Below are 20,400 nucleotides of genomic sequence, written 5' to 3' on the forward strand. Positions count from 1 at the left end.
TACACTTTTCTGTCCATTTATGTTTATGTATAAAGTGTATAAAGTTATGGGCAGTACGGTGGCTCAGAGGATTGCACAGGTTTTGCAGCACTACATGCCAAGTTCAAATATTGCCCAGGACACTATCTCCACATAGTTTGCAGGTTCTCTCCGTGTTTGTGTGGGTTTCCTCCCACATTTTAAAAACATGCAGTTAGATTAGTTGTCTTCCCCCATAATTGCCCTTACTGTGGTAATAACATATGACTATGGTAGGGACATTAGATTGTGAGCTCCTTAGAGGGACAGCTAGTGACAATGACATAATATGTTGGTGCTATATAAATACTTTGTAATAATGTATGTACTTTCTCTATAGTCTCCAGCCTGCCCTCTAGTGGCATCTCTTAAGATAACATACAAGTCCTACTAAAGTAAAATGATTTGAATCTTGTTCCAATATAATATTTTTAATATATACTGTAGTATCGAATATCACAAAATGTTGCTGATATTTATTTTTTTTCAATATCAGGCTTATGTCCAGTGCAATGATGATGCTGTTGACAGAGAGGTTCAAACAGAAGAAATAGATATTGATGAAAAATGGACTCAACATCCAGCAGAAGGGGCTGTTGTTTGTGGAGGTAACTGACCTTTTATTTGTTGGCAACTTATAAAGTTGGAAAAGATTTATGGGACAAGATTAGTTGGGTTTATTGCTATTGTGCTATACATAAACTATTCCATGAGTTCAAGAATAAATAAATATAAAATGCCTTAAACAAGCTTTCTTCCTGTAAAATGGTATTTTAACCCACCTGCAGCAGCCATTGTGAAGGACTCTCACTTTCCTTGTTAATTTTTTCATTTATTACACACGTAAAGTAATTTAGCAGGTATAATCAGTTGACAGTAGCAGCAATTAAAAAACTAAGGTTATTTAAGCAAAGGCTTAATTAATGGAAAAATCTTATTTGGCACATTTGTTCAAGGTGGTCATTAGCCTCAATGGCAGTGGCAGGTAAAAGCCAAAACACTGACACCAAATTATGTGCTGGAGAAGTCTGAGGGCAAGGCCTGAATTTACCTGTCCAGCTCAGGGTTACTTAGGATTTTTATACCTTGTTTTATACTTTTAATTACTACCAAAATTTGTTAGTTGCATTATAGAAGGGTGATATGCCATCATGTTCATTCTCTCACAAGGTTTACCTTGGAATATGTTTGCTTTGGTACCAAGTACAAAACTATTTGTGATGTTTGGTTTACTTAAAGTATTCATGTATGGTAATATAGTGAAAGCTGCCATTGCTGACACAATCCTGGGCACTGGGCTTACTGATGTTATCGTCTTCACTTTCCATTAAGTCCCTTAGACTGAAACAAGTATGCAGGAAGATAGTTTAGACTCTGGTCACTGGTCATTTGGTTTTTCCAGGTCATTGACTTACTAGGTTGTAAATCCAAATTAACAACAACAACCTAAATATTTACTAAAAAATAGTTTTATAGCTATGAATGGAAATAGAACTGTGAAAAGAAAATTTATGTGCATTGATGAAATTGATTAGGTGTATTTTGTTGATTAGTTTGGGTGTCCATTTGACCCTTATTCTTGCAGTAATTCAGAATCTTTCTTGTAAAACCTGCCCTAGCAAGGGAAGAAAAAGATTGGTTGCTAGGGTGAAATTCAAGTATTAAAAAAAGCAAACCTTCTGAAGATCCCAGATATTCAGTGTGAACATTTAGGTTTTCTTAATAGATTCTAGTTTTGCGAGCTTCTCACTACAGATTACTGACTACTTAAATTTTAGATTGACACACATCTTGGTCTGTACATTATAGGTCATAAAAATGATTTGAAGGATGACATGGCACTGAAATCAAAAATTGATTCTCAGCGTCTGACAAGTTTCCTGCGTTCGGCTGCTCAGGTAAGTGTTTCTATTTGAATTCAAACAGAAAAACGCAGATACGAAATTAAATGTATGATAGTTGTGTGTGTGTGTGTGTGTGTTTGTCTGTTTGTATATGTATGTATGTATATATATATATATATATATATATATATATATATATATATATAAACTCATCAGAAGCCATATTACTATATTGCATGCACCTTTGTATAAATGAATATTTATTTAATGTGTTTTCATCCTTCTGTTGTGTCTGGAAAGGTCATGGCTGTTTTGCTTGAAGAGAATCGTTCAGACTACCAGTCTCGAAGCAAAGTCCACTCCAAAGAGCCATGCATGTCTATCAGTGAGGGCTGCTTCCATTTAAATACTAACTTGCCATTTCTTCAAGGTAAAACATGAAACTTGTGATTCTTGCTTGTCCCTTTGAAAGCCCAGTTGTACTCTCTTTAAAACCTAAATAAATTAATCAGCATGGTTTATCAAATAGGTGTTGTGTGTCCTAATATTTGTTCTTGCTATAGTGCTTTCTTACCAGAAAAGTTCTATTCCCATCAGAAATAGGCAGCTAAAGAACACTTGTGAGAGAAGTAATCCCTGTACACAGTCCCCTGCCTTGTTATTACTACAGCAGTGCAATCGGCAAAACGCATACCCCCAGCTAAATGTTGAGCTGCAGTCATGACAAGGTGAGGGCCATATCAGACTGCCAGTACAGAGACCTCTTACTTTCTTGATGAGCTCAGGTCTTAAGCTACATGATTCTGCTGGAAAAAGGGGTTTTCTGCTGGTAATGGTAGAGCACTTTAACTTGATTAAAGTTCCTTGAGAGTTCAAGTGCTCTGGAGTTGTCAATGACATGACAAGGAACCTGCCCAATTCAGGTAAATAAGGACACATTTCCAGGACTCCATTTGGAATATGTGTAGATTGGTCAGTGCACATTGGGTGCATTCATATGTCCAGTTCCCTAATGAGAACTATTAATTTAGATTCAAAAATCTACTGTTCAATTCTCTAGTGGGGAAAAGGCATTATTTTGCCAAAAGGGTCTTGTATACACAGTTGAGCTTGTTGAAAAGGCCCACGTGATTTCTTTCATTCCATCTTTATCCATAATAGAACTGAAGTGACTGACTAGAGGGTATCCCGGTTGTAGTAAATAACACTTTGTATGTACTTTTTTTGGATCTTTGTAGGGCGGAAGATTTATCATTTACAGTTCTCTGAAGTACAGAGGCATTTGTTACTTACTGTGCATGGCCCAAGCAACAAATCAGTTTCCGCCTTTATAAACGACAAGTGTCTTCTCTGTGTGTGGAATATATGGCAGCCCTCTGCTCCACAGAAAATTCTTATGTGTGAATCTGAGGTATGGAAATCCATCACTCATCTCTGTTTTGGTTTTGTAGAAATGAAACTTGAATGATACTTGGATGTTTTTCTCCTATAGTTAGCTTTCTTTCTAAAAAATATGTTTTTTATATATATTTAACACATTTTTACCATATTTACTATATTTAACACTAAATAACACTAAATGTATTATCATCATTCATATCAGATATTTATACAAAATTTTCAGACAGAATCTATACAAAAAAATATGCTGGTTGAAGGGAGAGAATAAAAAAGTAAGGTAAAAAAAAGGCAACAGTTCGAGCTTTCTTTATCTTGAACTCAGTGTTCAACCCAGGCATTTTTTAAAGCTGGGTGGGAAGAAATTATAGGTGGGTGGCAGCCCCTGTATTGTGACCCAACTCTTCAGTAACCACCCAAAAACAGCCGGGTGGTTACTGAAAAGTGCCAGGTGGTGCACCCGGCTAAAAGGGGCTGGGGAGAACACTGGAAGTGATCACCCAAAACACTGATACCATCAAGCCATGGATTCCATATGACCTTTAAATGTGTCCTATTGTATTCAGTACAAAGATTTTTGTACAGAACCCCGAAGGTAGGTATTATTATTATTTAATATTTATATAGCACCAACCACTAAACTTACCTATACACCGTCACTTAACCTAACTGCATGTTTTTTGGGGAGTGAGAGGAAACTGCAGTAGCCAGGTAAAATCCAAGCAAACACGGGGAGAACTTGCAAACTCCATGCAGAAAGTGCCCTGGCTAAGATTCGAAACTGGGAAGCGCTGCCAAGGCAAGAAGGCTAAACTGTTAGCCACCATGCCGCCCCTAAACCATAGTGGATACTATGACATTTTTCTCTCAATGCCAGAATTAACATTTTCAGTAATTTGTCCTACATTGGCTTTTATGTAGAAGAGTTTGAAGATTGCAGATTGTATTAGATCTGTCACTGCCCCACAGGTTTCCTTGCAGAAGGAAATTTCTTTAGCTAAAGCTACACTAGAGTGATGTAGTGCAAAAACCTCTGTGTCTAAGAATGGCTCATTCATGCCCAGATGTTATAACAACTGGCTATCAATATCATTAATTAAATATTGCTTGTTTTTCATTCACCTTGAAAGAGCTAGAAAATTTGTGGTGACAATAATTGGTAAATATCCACATGCTTTCTGCTATGGCGGTGTTAATTAAAAAGTATTTAGTAATAAAGAAAAATAGAAATAGTTTTGACCACCAAGTCTCATAGCGAACCAATAAATCATGTTTTTGTGTTGCTATATATGATCAATGAACATTGGAATTGATTTCAATTGCATGCACCTCAATTTTTGCAGAATTTTATTTAATTTTTGCATAAAGACCCAGTTTCTTCTTAATAATTCCTATTCTTATATAAGTTCTTATTAATGTATTGTTCTTTGTTTATTTATTAGGTTAAATGCTGTTGCTTCAGCCCTGGTAAAGCATCTCTGGTGTTTGCGGGTACAGTAGATGGTTCTGTGTTAGTCTGGGACCTGCGAGAGGACGTCAGTATGCATCAAACTATAACGATAGAAAATGCTAACTGGACCTTCAGATCTGTGACATTTTCTACTGGTTAGTGTTGTTTCTTTCTTGATTGATGTAACATGAATACAAAGCTGTGCACTAAAAAAAAAAAAAAAAAATTCCCAGCTGTATCCTCAGCTTAGCAAAAGAGACATGCAAGGAGTTTCTTGTATTTTTTTTTTTCTTTTAAAAATTGAGTTCCACTTTTAAAGTGTTCCACTACCAAAAACTATTTTGAACCCCATAGCACCTTCATATATCTTCCCTGTTTTTGCAGCTTCTAGACTAGCTGGGGTACCACAACCCAAGGTAAATTTTAAAAACTGTACCAAATGATAAATGATCGATATATAAAATCACAAAACATTTAGGATTTTATTTTCCTACATTAAACAGTTGTACGATTTATACTTATAATAAAATTATTGATTTGAAAATAAAGAAACACTGTACCTTTAACTTTAGAACCGTATCCAACCCTATCTCTTAAATTCCAGGACAAATTTAGACTTTTTTGTATAGAATGGGGGCCATGTTGATCTTCTCTAATATTTGTTCATTTTGGAGATCTCACCTGTAGGGCACTGGAGGAAATGATTACCCTAGTCTAAAAGAAAACAATAAAAAAAGTTGGGGCTTGACATTATCTTTAGTATCCATCTTGTGTAGGCACCATTTTGTACTGAATTTATTTTATTTTTACTATTAATAATTCGACACTTACATCACTATTCAACACTGGGTTTTAGATGACTATAAATGTCGGTGTTTTTGCAGATGGCGTTTTCACTTCTGTTAATCATACGCACCCAGTAAAGTCAATAGAACCCGTTCCAAGTGCCGAAGCAAAGGATCATGGGATATCTACATTATCTTCTCAAGAAGAAGGTACATAAGGTCTATTAAACGCATATACTTAGGAACATAACAAGTTTTAAACAAACTGTATTTTGCTATTGCTGACAGAAGAGGTAGAATAATGACCTTTTATTCCAGCACATAGCTTGAAACACCCTTGGAACATAATGCTGCACTATAATGATTATTATCAGCAAAGAGTGGCTGGACTTTAAAAGCTATTGAGATTCTCTTTAAGTTTCAGACTGAGTAAAGTGCATATTTAGAGAACAACAACATGTACTTTTAAAATGTATGTTTTGTATGTTGAAAAAAAAGTATAATCCGTCATTCTGTTGATAGACACACCAATAGGGTTTTTTCAATAAAAGTGAAGGCGTTGCATAGCAACAAAGCTTATCCCGACTGTCCTTTTCAATGTAGATTGTGTACATTCAGCTATTCCATTTTTCTGAATATTTCTGTTAACCGGGTTTATATAGGAACCTACACAAGGTCAGCTGTGTTCTGCCACTAGATATTTGTTTAAGTTGCATTATTTCCTACATTTTTTTTTAGATGTATCTGGTTTGTCGTTTCAACTAGCATCTTTGGATGAAAATGGTCATTTAATGTTTTGGGTAAGTCTGAAACAGATTAACATTTGCATATCAAATAGATCATGATTTTCCAGCATTTGTCTTTAACCTGACTTTCCAGGCACAGCTTTTAGATGTGTGGTATATGTTCTCTCTGCTTTATATGTATACATACAACATTTATAGTTTATCATATGGACAAGTAAGTATACATTTTATGCAGGATTCCTGGCTAGATTATCTTTTAAAAGCTGATGATTCACTTCATTACGCTGGGACAAAAGCGTATGGCTTTACATACTTTTCCCCTGGCAAACTTTAATTATTTCTTCTTTCTCAAATCATTGCTGAATGGACGCAGCTTAGAGTTGTGGATCCCCAATGTGCTGGACTGTTTGAGTAACCCTTATCCCGATTTATTGGAAAGGTCAGCTTTGTTGTGCACAACAAACAACCTGTTAATCAGTTAAAGTCAGCCTGAATTTAAAGTGTATAGATTTGTCATCTATTAGAGCAGTGGTCCGCGAGAAAATTTTGGTGGTCTGTGGCTCTGTCCCCTGTATGGACACAACCCGCCCCATCTCAGAATTGGACCTGCTTGGTAAACATCGTGGGGGGACAGTAGCGCAGGGCTGTGGACACAAGTTTTGTTGCATCCACAGTCCTGTGCTACTGTCCCCCCAGGATGTGTAGCAAGCAGGTCTGAGCCTGCAATGGGAGAGTGGACGGGTTCTGGCATCTTGACGTCACTCTGGGGGAAGTTTCTTCTCCTTTGAGTGACACACGGCTTTAAGTGCTATGCCACATGCGCAGTCCGGATATCTTGGATTTGGTGAGGTCCGTGCGACCTCTGTTATAGAGAACATCTAGAGATGTTTAGTTACCAAAGCAATAACTGAAAGGAAATCTAATATTTGTCTTGTATTTCTCTCATATTTGCATATATTTGCACTTCCAATGTTTAGGTGTTCCTGTATCTACAACCTCATAGCTGTTTTCGTAGTATGAAGTCATCAGATCCCATATGGGGGATATATATTCTTCCACCAGTCATCTGATCTCTAGTCTTCTAGGGAAAGGGGGGAGTAAGTCTGACATTAGGAAGTTAATCCCTGCTCTTTTACCAGGAGGGCTACTTCCTGAAAAAGACGTATGAAATAGGCATGGCGAGTCAATATTTAAGAAAAACTGGCTCCATCTACTTTTTACTATTTTTGGGTGCATATTCCATGGTATAGGACCTGTAGTATGTGCATTGGTACAGGTCTTCTATCCTATACTGATCTGATATACCTTTACCAATGAATAGTGATTTATTTTTTAAAGGTATTATAGGTATCTCAAATTATAGAGTTCTAATAAAAGGTGGAGATTTTTTAAGCAGTCCTAAACATATAACAAACATAGCCATTGATTTTGGTTTCATTGAAATGTTCTCACTACAAATGTTTATTTCAGGTAGTTGTGGAATTGAGAAAAGTGGACGAAGCTGGATCTCAGAGCGATTTGGGTAATTATTTCATGTGTTTTTAATACTAAAAGTGCTACATTTATCATACTTTTCTATTGAATAAGATTTTGGGGCATAACTCATCTTGATTGAGGTCTCTAGTTTTTTGTATATTACCTGATGGTAGTAAGCAAGCAGCTTGAATCTAGCAAATTTCAGATCATGGGCCTTCCAGAAACCAGTGCTTAAGGAGCAAATGCATGGCTTCTAACTAAAAAACACCTTTTAGTTACAGATTTAGAACATTTACCAAGCCATTCATTTATCAGTGATTTTGTCATGTACTGCAACTTTACGAGCTTAAATATTCAAAATATTCATAGTAAAAAAGATGTTGTTGCTTAGATATAGATTTAGAGTTATTTTGAAATACATGGTAGTATATCATTTAAACCAGAATTTCTGTTTAAAGAGTTACTGTGATGTTGTTCATACATCACATCTGCTTGATTCACCTGTGTTCTTTGTAAAGAATATAATCTCTTAGTATTCAAAACCTTGTATGTTTCAACTGTTAAAAGCTGTGTGTCATTACTATTAAGGACATCTATGTAGCTCTTAGGTGTAATATAATGGGCCTGATTTATTAAAGCTCTCCAGGGCTGCAGAGAATACACTTTCATCAGTGAAGCTGGGTGATCCAACAAACCTGGAATGGATTTCTTAAGTTGTTTGCTTTTTGCTAGCAAATGTTTTGAATCCTGGACCAGATCCATTCCCGGTTTGCTGGATCACCCAGCTTCACTGATGAAAGTGTATCCTTTCCAGTCTTGGAGAGCTTTAAAAAATCAAACCCAGTGTATGCATATGTCCGTTAAAAGAAACCGCTGTGCCTGTAGAAGGCATTATATGTTATAATAAAATAAACAATAATGCAATTTGCATTCAGCTTTTTCTTCAGGCTTATTTTCACAAACTAATTATTTTCTAGGTTTGATTCCAGGAGGGAAAGTGAAATTAATACACAGTTCATCTATAAACCTTATAGACAAGTAAGTGTACATTTTTTTAATTTATTTATACACTTTATTATCCTATAAAAGTTAATGCTTTACCTCTTTATTCCGGTACAAAAGCCTATGTGTTACATACTCTGTCCTTGGCCAGTTTATAAAAATCTTTTTTCTCCTGAGATAACACTGACTGGAGGCAGCTGAGATTTGTGGATCCTCAATGTGTGCTGATCGTTTGTTACAGAACAGCTTTTTGTGCACAACAACCATCCACACCTCTTGGTGCCTGCATATTTGTTGATCACCAAAAATGAATAAACTTTAGGGTTAATATTGTGCAGGCCCCCCTTTTGTTGCCAAAGCAGCCTTACAGACCGTAAAAGATGTCCTGTAATATTTGGCCTCACCAGATCTTTTAAGTCTTTCAACTTATATCTGCCTTCCTTCTTCCCATAGTGCATCTTTCTGTATGTGTATGTGCATTTGGTGATGTACAGGGTGCTCCAGTGATGAAATAAACATCATTTTATGCACTGCAACCTATCAAAATAAATTTTAAAATAAAATTGACCAAAAACAATTATGGTTTTCTATTTACTGTTTGCTGTCTTGTGCTTATTTTTAATTTCTAGATTTTTTCACAAAGATGTTCTTAGTTTGGGAATCCCTGAAACCATGAATATTAGGTTCTTTCCACAAGATTCCACCCATTTTGTCATCGGTACAGATATTGTAAGTAAATAATATTTTCAAAAATGTGCAATGTATTTGTTGCAGACCAAAAATATGTTTTCCTTCTTATATGATAGTACCTGAGTTTATAGGACAGAGCCGAGTACAGAAGGCTTTTCATTTCTCCTTTTTTTTTTTTTTTTATAAAATTTTCTGTTGTGCTTTCTCACCTTTTTTTTTTTCTCTTGCTACCTTTCCTTTTCCTCACTTTGTCTTTACTAATTGATATTATTTAATATAGGAGATCTATACATACATACATAGCACGACAAACACGGCCTATATACTAACAGATTGGCGTCTAGATTTGCCCTAATTTGGTTATAACTTTTAGTTTCTTTAGTCTTACACCTGTTCCCTAACCTAGGTATACTTGTCTTTTCAGCATGTCTTTTGGATTCCCTCCTAATTTTAAAAACCAATGCAAAATAATGGGTGTTGTCTAGTATAGAAGCTTACTAGGAATAATTACTTGTCCCCTCCCATGGGCGACCATGCTTGGGCCTGGCAACTAAGCCAGAATTAATTAATTATGGGCAGGGTTACATAAACATCCATACCGAAAGGCTTCAGGTACTTTACAGCAGCGGTAAGGAATAAAAAAGCAGTAGCGGTGAAGTGATGGAGGGGTGCATTTAAAGTGTACACAGACACTGTCACTGTTTTCTTAAGCAGTCAAGAAAAACATGGTCTCTTTAGGGCTCGATGGGTGTTGTTTTCTTGTTTTTAACGCGTGTTTGGATCATATATAAAAAGCAGGTTAGCACAATTAGTTGAGTTTAATTGAGCAGTATGTGTGGCAGATTAAGAGGTGCCATTTGACCTGCTTTTTGTTTTGTTGAGCTACATGTCTTTGGAAGCAGCTCATCTTATTGAGGTCCATCTAACCTGCAGACAAAGAAGGTCAAACAATTTCATAATAAACACAGCTCCTGTCGTTATGAGCACAATGGCTAACTATGCCAATGTTCACTGTGAAATTTAGGTAATAACTAGGTATATGACAATTTAAATACAAAGGAATATTATATAAAGTGCAGTAAGAGCATCTACATATATTATGTAAAAAACTTGTGATGTATCTAGTGGGAAAGTGTGTGTTCTTTTTTTTTTTTTATCAACTGCAAAAGTAAACTTACATGTTTTACATCTCATTAACCTGCAGGGAATAGTAACCCATGGGACACAGTATGGAATAATAGATCCACCTCTGCAATACTCATCACTGCACAACAAGCTCAGGCCATTGAAAGTTACAGCAATTGATTTCTCACCATTTGCAGTTCCAGCATTTTTGGTAACTGGTTTTATTTGTTGTATTAAAGATAGTTTGTAAAAATTTGTAGTACAAGTGAGGTTGGCTTAATCTAACATTATCAGAAAGTCAAACACTTTTTTCTTAGTTTTAATAGAAATAGTTTATGTCCCATTAGGGAGATTCTCTTTTACTCCCTGTCACAGGAACATAACAGAAAGTGACAGGAATGAAATGGTCATCTAAAATAAATAAATTCCATACGTTTTTCACATTGGATTTAGTTAGGAAATGTGTCAATCATCTTTTACTCATAATTTGTATATTTTGCAATTCAACACAATATGCAAATGTGAAGCTTTTGGGTAAAAGTTGAGTGAACCTTTAGACCCCAAATCTTCAAAATTCAGGGAAATCCTTTTGTAGGGCTGTAAAAAAGTTTTTGGTTTTGTGTGGGTGACATCCGTGTAACATCAATTTGAAATGTTTCTGGGGCCAGATTTTGTAATCCTATAACCCACTATTGTGTTCTCATTAGAAGGTTTCTCATTTCTTATTCATGTTCTGGTGGTATTTTGAATCTTCCCTCACGAATAGAGAAAACTGAATCATCCCAGCAAAGACACTGACAGCAAGTAAAAAAATACCAGATTTTTGTCTTTAATTACCATTTTAACAGAATTCTATTTGCTTTGTTGGAAAATTAAATGACTTTTAAATCCCACTAGTGGGCCTAGGTGAAGATTATTTTTATTAATAATATTCATAAACAGGATTTTTTAAAGCGCCAACATATTAGGCAGTGCTGTACATTAAATAGGGGTTGCAAGTGACAGATGATTACAGACAGTGACTCAGGAGGATCTCTGGTGTTTTTGTTTCAAACACCTTTTCATGATTTTTTAAAAAGTGATAGCCTTAAAATGAATTGAGTTTCTGATTGCCACTTTACAGTACTTATGCTCATCAGGAAACAAAACCTGTTCACACTTTTAAAGCTGAGGTTGTTAAAATGGCAAGCAGGTTTCCAGAAGTGTAGTACAAAAATGAACAAATTCTGTTCTTTATTTATGTTAAACAGGCCACGAAGACAATTGTGTTCATCTAGCACATTGTTTTAATTAATATTATTATTAGCCAGTATTTATATATTACCGACATATTTCACAGTGCTTTACAAAGTCCATAGTCATGTCACTAGCTCAAAAGACATCACAATCTCATGTCCTTACCTCAGTCATATGTCTTTAATATATCTTTAATACAGTCTAAGGTCAATTTTTGGGGGAAACTAATTTACCTAACTGCATGTTTTTGGAATGTGGGAGGAAAACAGAATACCTAAGGGAAATCAACGCAAAAACTGGGGGAAAACCTGCAAACTCCAGGCAAGTAGTGCCCTGGCCGAGATTTGAACCTGGGAGCGATGCAAAGGCAGGAGTGCTAACCTCTGAGCCACCGTGCTAATGAAAACTTCTAATTATTCGGAACGACTTTGATTAGTTTGCATTTGTCTAAGGGAACCTGCCTGTGACAGCAGGGTTTGTCAAAGATATGGAAGTTTTAAAGTAGAATTTTAAGTAAAATTTATGTATCCTCTGCTTGGGGCACTGTCAATATAGACTGCAGGTGAGATCAGGTTAAAGAAAAAAAGCACCTTCAAGAAAAATCCAATCTATTTTTAGCTTTTGCATAATTTTGTAATACCTGGGTCAACCTGGGTCATAAGGAGGAACTTATATAGGCACTTACACATTCTAAAGAAATTGGTAATGTTTGATTTGCCCATGTAAAGCCAGCTTTAGTGAAGTAAAAAGGGGTGATAATGTTTATCTTTTTATACTGTTTATTTTTTTAAAGTTAATATTAGTTATTTTCTTTCTGCTGTGCGGTTTTAGGTGGGATGCTCAGATGGCTGTATACGGTTACACACAATGCGTGCTGAGTATCCAGTAATGCAGTGGAATGATACTACAGGTGGCCAGTCCATTATTGCATTACAATGGTCGTTGACCAGACCAACCATGTTTTTTGTCCTGGATTCAGCATCCTGTATCTACATGTGGGATTTGTTACAAAACGATTTACAGCCAGTAGCCAAAGAATCCATTACATCTGACCAGTAAGTGTACCAATGTACATTTTATATGATATTTTCTATTGTTTTTGATCAAACCTTTTTTTTAATAATCTTTCTTTCCTTATTTTCTTTCTCAAATAACTTAAGAACCCTGTCCCCAGATCATTGATTTTAAATAAAATATTACAAAAAGCCTATATTTGCATTGAACATAATTTATGCTTTTTCTCAGGGAATCCCCTGCGGATAATTAGATCTATAGCTCATGTATCATTAGTGTTAACATTTGATAATAGCTATAAAAATCCATAGAGGAAAAAAAAGTGAAGCATATGTGGTCTATTTGAAAGTTACTTGAATGTAAATTAAATGAATCAAATAATTAAGGTCAGAAAACAAACATTGACTGTGAAAAATGTATTAATTTACATTGGTAATCAGTGGAGACCCTTCCTTACTACTGCGCTTCTTTACATTTGTACCCATAGAAAAGTCTCCTTTACGTCGGTACTCAGTGTAAGAGTGCCTCCTTGCACTGGTGAGTGACCTGCCCATTGTGCATTGTTAGTTACTGGTGTGTTCACTAGAATGGTGGTCAGTGAGGTATGGGCTCCTTAGATTGATGGTCAGTGGGAGAAGGACTTCCTTACATGGATGGTCATTTGGAAGAATGCTCTTTACATAGGAATGCACCTATACAGGTAGCTGAAACAATTATTGGTAATTTATCTAAAAGGCAGAAATTAAGCATTGGTAAAGGAACCTCTAGCGACCTCTGGGGGATCCCTGGTTGTAAAAAGCTTCCCAAAACATTTCACATCTTTTATTTTCCTCGGGCTGGATGTTACAGCAAACGTGACAGCATTCAGCAGCAGTATCAGGATTTTTGAATGTCTACCTTGGAAGGATGTTGGTAAAATAAATCAAAAGAGAAGTTTCAGTGACCATTAGGAGGGGATTTCGCTCATTTTAGTGGGAAAGTGAAGCAATATGTGGGAAAAAAACTTGAGTTTGCACTATTCACTAATTCATTCAAACTTAAAAGAAATGTTTTGGTTTAGTTATACTTTAACTCATTATAAACAGTTCTATGTAAGTTGAAAAGTTTCCTACATTTTAGTAACTTCTGATATCAGACGTGACAATTATATCTGTTCCACATTTTTTTTGTTCTGTCTTTGTGTTTTAGGGTACTGAGTATGTCCGTTTTCGGTGAACCAGAGAAGAACAACAATCTTATGGGTCTGGCATTAGCCATGTCATCTGAAACAGTGGAGGTTCAATATATAAAGAAGAAGTGGGCAAAGTCTCAGCCAAATGAGTTACAAAAACTTGAGTTAATTCTGCAGGATATTCTTTAATTTTATACAATACTGGTGCCAGCAGTGGACAACTTATCTTTTTCTACCAAATATATATTTGTATATAATGAATAGTTATTTGCATTGTAATGAAATGTTTAATGGAAAATGTTCATATCTATTTTTATATTGAGTGTTATTTTTTCTGTACTCGCACTTAGCTACCCAAATAATTATGTGCACTTGGCCATTGATTGATGTAGGTGACTTCTTCTTTTGACAGTTCTGGGATACAAAGGATTTGCTCATCCAATTCTTCTCTGTTTTTCTGCTTCATATTTAGGACTGTAACCTTTTACTGTCTTCTTGTGTGTCTTGTAACTTCAGCAGTTAGATCTCAGCACCTGCGTTCTGAGATCTGTAAATGTAATTCTGTCCTTAGGATAAAGCTCACAAGCAGTGCTGCTTTCTGCATTTACTTTATCTCACAAGCAATGCAGCACGTCAGTGATACTTCTATGCTGTGTACTTAAGACAGTGAAGGTTGAAGTACCTGCAATTATATAGGTAAAAAAGTTTGTTTGTCTGTTCTGTTCTGACTCCTGCGCTTGGCTTCACAAAACCTGTGTTGGGTAGCAAAGCCAGGATGATTGGTGGGTAGGTGGTGCTTCTGGAATCCCAGAATATTATAACTCTGTTTTGTACCATATATTCAAGAGAGTCATACACTTTCAAATTTTAAATTAACACACATACCTAATGGCCTTGTAGGGCTGAATAACCATTTGGAAAATCAGCCTTTGGATGCTGGTCGTGGCAATATTTGTCTAGTTTGTTGATGAACTTTACATCCCTTGAGTAAATTGGGGGAACACTTTTTTGTATTTTTTTTTTTATCTCTGCACTGGACAATTGTTTTTTGGTATAATTTTCAAACCTTTGACATGATATTGCTCTGACTTTCCAGATCATTCCACTTTAGTACTCTATAAAATATATTTATAAAGCTGTGCATATGACAATTCAATGAAACATTCCCTTGTGGGGAATCCTCCAAGTCTATGTGTTTTATTGGCAGTAATTAACCATTGTATGTTTCAATAAATGTCAGATTTACTGCTTTATAAATAGACCCCTTTATTAAATTTAATCTGCATCAATAGTTTATTTTACAGGACAAGCTCTTGTCTATTCAGTGTTGCTTGAACTTGCAGTGTTGCTTCATAAGAAGAGAGTGGATCTCAGAAAACTAGTATTTAATCCAAACTACCAAAATTTCAGTATTGCATCACTCCAGGGATAAACTTTTCCAGACTTTAGATGTCTACACATGGGCTAAAGATTAAACAGGAAAATTTAGGTCACTTTCCCTATTGAATCTCTTATTACCAAACAATATTCCATTTGAAATCTGACAACATCTTTTTAGGCATTGAATTGCAAATATAGTGGTCACTCACAGAGTTTGCATGAAGTTCTGGTATGGCTACCTCTACTGTCCTCCCACTGCGCAGGTATCCGAAACCCGTGCTGAAATGCCTATATTTTGTTCTGATTTTGCATAAAATTAATCCATGGTAAACAGGGTTGTATGCAGTCTAAAACAGTTGTCTTGAGCAGGGCAAATTGTCAGTGTATGGGGAATATAACAAATATATTGTTCATCCTGTGTGATGTTCACTGTAGAGGATTCTTGTGCCTCCACACCCCTGGTGGTTATAATGATGTCAGTCTGCAATTATTTTAAACTGGGCAGTCCACAAATGTGTGTAAATTTGAGCAAAAGATAATTAAATCTATGGGTCTTGCTGTAAATTCATTATTTTATTTTATTTGTTTTATAACTGACTAGTTGTTCACAGCCATCAAAAGTTGAAAAATCTCTGCACTATTAAAACGGGCCCTATGACTTCTAATTCTGCTCAGTCTATTTTGTGTTACAGATACCCCTTCTATAAAGTCCAGTACATTACAAAACCTAACTCCCCCCTGAAGTTTTGCAATACAGCTTTGCAAATGTAGGTACACACAGAACATCATTCACTTTGTCTGCTCATTCCTGTTGTCGGCAAGGTCCCAGTGTTAGATGCAATGCATTAGAGCTTTGTTAAGTCACAAAGTTTTCTCTCTTTCCAGCCTAAAAGAGGATAAAACTAGACTCATAAATGGAAAGATGATGTACTTTAAATGGTTGTATTCATATATTTTATGATATTTATTAAATATATAAAATCATCAAAAACAAATCCCTTTTATCTGCACTTATATGTACGAGACCCACATGTACTTTTGTTTTGATGTCTCTTCTTAAAGCCCTACTAGAACATACAAAGCGACATGCTTCAATGTAATTTACTAGTAGGTACCCTGTTTATCTTCATTTATTGGCCAACTATCTTCCATTTCATGTAGTGCAGTGGATACAGCTGCCTTATAAGTTCTGTTCAATCACTGAAAGTAATTTCATATTATTTAGAACAATACATGAATACTTTAGAACATACATCTAGAAGATATTGCTAATGATTGTGCAGTTGACTTAAAATGACACAAGCCAGAGGTTACTTGATAACCATCTGGTTATGGGTACATAATATAAAGAGTATAGAAACAATGAGCAGCATACAAAAAAAGGATTTTTTACTCTTGAAAGAAAGGCTATTGAATAAATGCACCAACTGATCAGTCTTCCTGCCCCATGGAAGTCTCTCAAATTGTGCACATGTGGCCACTGGGTGGAAAAAAAGCTGCACAAAATAAGTTGAGGGGGAGAGGGTGGGCTCACTTTGTTTTAAATTTTTCCTACCCTTTAAAGTTTCCCTATTAGGAATAGCAAAAAAAGGAAATCTTAAAAGATTGTTCCTTTGCAAGAGAAAAGCTCATATATTTACTTCTCTGGCAAACCCCCCATATGCATACCATGGATCCAAAGCAGATGCAGTGGAGAAAATAGACATCCCTTCATTCCCAGAAATGCTGAATGCCAGAGAAATGGATGAAAGCCACAGTGCAAGAGGAGATGACAAAAAAACATAAGCCACCAAAAAGGTGAATATAATATCTTTTCTTTCGGAGCACCTTCTTTTTATGGTAGCCCAATAGAGTAATCCTTGAATTGGAGTTTGTAGAAGAAGTTATTTGTGGTTTAAATGTACGGCCTGACAATGTATTTATTTTTCATAATGTTTGTCCAGTTATTAAACAAGTTTGTAAAGCACTATGTAACATCTCCTTGCTCTATTTCTGCCTTCTACATCTTCATCCCATCCTGGTGGACACTTCCCCTCTTGGAACCCCATATCATTCAACCTAGGCTGTCATGGACATACGACCATCCATCATCACACACACTGGGCTTAGAGATTGCTGCAGAGAATGGCATTCATACATAGATCCCTGCAGTTCACTGCAGCACTCACTGATGACTGCCAGTACAGGGGAGAAAGGAACCTGTCCACCACACTGATCGACTAGTGTATGGCAATCAAAAAAAAAGTCGCATAGATTTCATATAGTCTCTTCAGGGTCATGTGTCATTCTGTAGAAGTTTGCACAACACAGTTTAGCACCATGCAACTTTCACATCAAACATATTTTATTCTTTCTGTATAAGAAGCAATCTCACTATAGGATGGAAACTGTTACAATGTGGTACTGTTTTTTGTTTTACTTATTTATTTTATATGATTTGTATATCATGATTTTTCTGTACAAAGGATTACAAAAATAAACATAAGATGAGATAAGTTTCTCTTTATTTTTCACATTAGGCTCTTTGGGGCAGGATCCTCGCCTCCTCCTGTGTTGCTGTCCGTCATTTGCAACTCCTGTTTAATGTACAGCGCTACGTAATATGTTGGCACTATATAAATCCTGTTTATTAATAATATTGTATAAAATGGGATCCCATTGTTTAGGCTGGGTATCTATGAGTTGCCCTGTAGTGGATTCCAATCTAGTAACCAGTTAGACTAGCCGAGTATTTAAAGGGTGGACAGAACTTATTGCTGTTAAGTAAAGCAACAGTCTGCCAAAAGTTAATTTGACCTTTAAGTGGAATGTGGTGGACTGTTTCGCACTTGGTATCTTTAATCTCTTGGAGACCTAACTAACCATCTCCCCAGCATAAATTCTGGGCCCCACCTTTCTAGAAGTGTCGCATTTGCTGTTTCAGAACTGATTTTCTTTGGTGGTTACCCACCTTACCTTGTTTTCTGTGATATTAAAAAAAAAAGTCCATCAGGAATCTTCCTATAGTTGCTGCGGAACATGTACACTAAAAACTTATTGCTCACTGAACTGGACAAAACAAACAGAAACTACTTGGCAGATTCAGTCACCATATGCTGAAAGGACATATCACTACTTAAGTTGTAATTTCAAAGAGCCAAATACATATATATGTTTACTATTTTACCTTCCAAGTGTATTTTTTATACATCTGTGCTGTGCTGCACAGCCGGGCAGCTGATATGTGAATTTCCTTGTTCTGACAATTCAGCTTTGTTTGTCCTCCAGCCTGCTCTCTGGACAAATCCAAAATGATTGGGTATATCCAATGAGGAGGCATTTATCCTAAGTAATTATCCTGATGGCAAAGGTGTATAAATCACAAGTGCTGGATAAAATTTATGTAGGTAAAACATTTGTAATATATCTGTGGATTGGGAGCGTTTGTCTGGAGTTCTGCTGGAAAATGTCTGTCTACCCTTGGCACCCATTTATAACAATAACCATCATTAATTGTCTGGTGAGATTTATTTGGAGAGAAAACAGCGTAATTCCTGAACCTCACATGACAATACTCAGCCCTAGTGATAAGTCAAGCACTGTGCATTGCACTGTGTAGGTGTACTAGGCTCCCCCCAACAAGGAATTGGCTGCTTTAAAGCATACCTAAACTCAACATTTTTACTTGACATGGATCTCGAGCATGCACAGAAGAGGAACTTTCCTCCTAGGGATCTCAGGTATGCGCAATGAGATCTGCCCCCTTTTTTTTTTCCTTTAAAAATGGCTACGTCACTGGATCCTGCACCTGCGAAGTGCGAGATCGGGTAATGAAGAACAAAGACCAAAGTGAAGATCAAAGATGGCGCCGGGATGAAGAGGAATTCCAGGACGATGTGGGACCGGATAAGCACCATAGATTGACCTGCCGGATTAAAGGTTAGTGTAATTTATTTGTTTTTAGTTTAGTTTCGCTTAAAGCAGCAGTATTTTTAGGTACCATGTACAGTTTGGCAATGGTGCATAAATACCTGGGCTGGCTGAACATATTTTCAAACTTTATGACAGGTAAAACATATTTTTAAATTATTGTTATTACACAGTATTTATATAGTGCCAACATAATATGCAGCGCTATGGGCTTCATATACACGTGCAATGGTTCTCGTCTGATAATCCGCTCAGGGCCGATATCGGACGAGAATCTTGCTTGTGTACAGCGCTCGGCATCCATCGTCTGAATGATAATAATGCAAGGGAAGGGGGAGAGAGCGCAGCAGGGTGCCCCTTTGTCTTTCTCCCTCTTCCCTCTCTATAGAGCAGAACAGTGCTGTATATATAGCGCTGTTCATGCATTGTGCCGTCGTTAGATCCTTTCCAACGACATTTATTGCACGTGTGTACATAGCCTGACAAAATCCTTAGTCATGTCACTAGCTGTCCCTCAAAGGGGCTCACAATCTATTGTCCCTACCATAGTCCTATAATATTAATAGAGTCTAAAGTCGATTTTGGAGGAAAGCCAATTAACCTAACTGCATGTTGTTGGGATGTAGGAGTAAACTGGAGTATCCAGAGGAAACCCACCCAAGCACGAGGGGGAACCTGCAAACTCCATGCAGATAATGTCCTGGCTGAGATTTGAACCTGGGACTAGCGCTGCAAAAGCCAGAGTGCTAACCACTGGGGCATAAGTTCATAGAAGCAAAGCCCCAGTTTTGTTTTGTTTTATTTTACCAGCAGTGGTAAAATAATGTTTTATTTCCCCCCAGGGGTATTTTAAATATATATTTCAATGTTACCAGCAGATGGCGATATTCCCCTTTAAATCAGAACCGTGGTATTAAACTGTGGCTGTTAATAACTTTGTTAGTATTTGGAGATCAGCAAATCTTCCATGTACAAGAACATGAGTAACTTTGCCAACGACTGTATGATTTATAGTCACTTGACAAGTGTTTATTGTAACTGTCTTTAGTTTCTCTCACAAAGCTTTGATTCTGCTTTCCAAACTACATAGAAGTTTAATTAAATACAAAACATGTTCAGGATATACATATTTAATTTTTCCTTGGTGCCAGTGAAA

At 36.4% G+C, this 20,400-nt stretch overlaps 1 protein-coding gene across 2 annotated transcripts in view; it reads left to right on the forward strand.

Moving 5' to 3' along the window:
• DYNC2I1 (dynein 2 intermediate chain 1) overlaps positions 1-17,304 on the forward strand; it is a 45,405-nt gene extending 28,101 nt beyond the window's left edge. For both annotated transcript variants that reach the window (XM_072412612.1, XM_072412610.1), the window contains exons 11-23: positions 515-626; positions 1,828-1,916; positions 2,163-2,292; positions 3,101-3,273; positions 4,703-4,865; positions 5,595-5,705; positions 6,234-6,295; positions 7,712-7,763; positions 8,695-8,755; positions 9,349-9,448; positions 10,614-10,745; positions 12,602-12,825; positions 13,973-17,304. In XM_072412612.1, the coding sequence (XP_072268713.1) occupies positions 515-626; positions 1,828-1,916; positions 2,163-2,292; positions 3,101-3,273; positions 4,703-4,865; positions 5,595-5,705; positions 6,234-6,295; positions 7,712-7,763; positions 8,695-8,755; positions 9,349-9,448; positions 10,614-10,745; positions 12,602-12,825; positions 13,973-14,144 (1,581 nt within the window). In that variant the 3' untranslated portion in view covers positions 14,145-17,304. The remainder of the gene's footprint in view (positions 1-514; positions 627-1,827; positions 1,917-2,162; positions 2,293-3,100; positions 3,274-4,702; positions 4,866-5,594; positions 5,706-6,233; positions 6,296-7,711; positions 7,764-8,694; positions 8,756-9,348; positions 9,449-10,613; positions 10,746-12,601; positions 12,826-13,972) is intronic.
• The last annotated feature ends 3,096 nt before the right edge of the window (positions 17,305-20,400 follow it).

Source organism: Pyxicephalus adspersus, chromosome 5 (genome assembly GCF_032062135.1).
Source record: "Pyxicephalus adspersus chromosome 5, UCB_Pads_2.0, whole genome shotgun sequence".
NCBI lineage: Eukaryota > Metazoa > Chordata > Amphibia > Anura > Pyxicephalidae > Pyxicephalus > Pyxicephalus adspersus.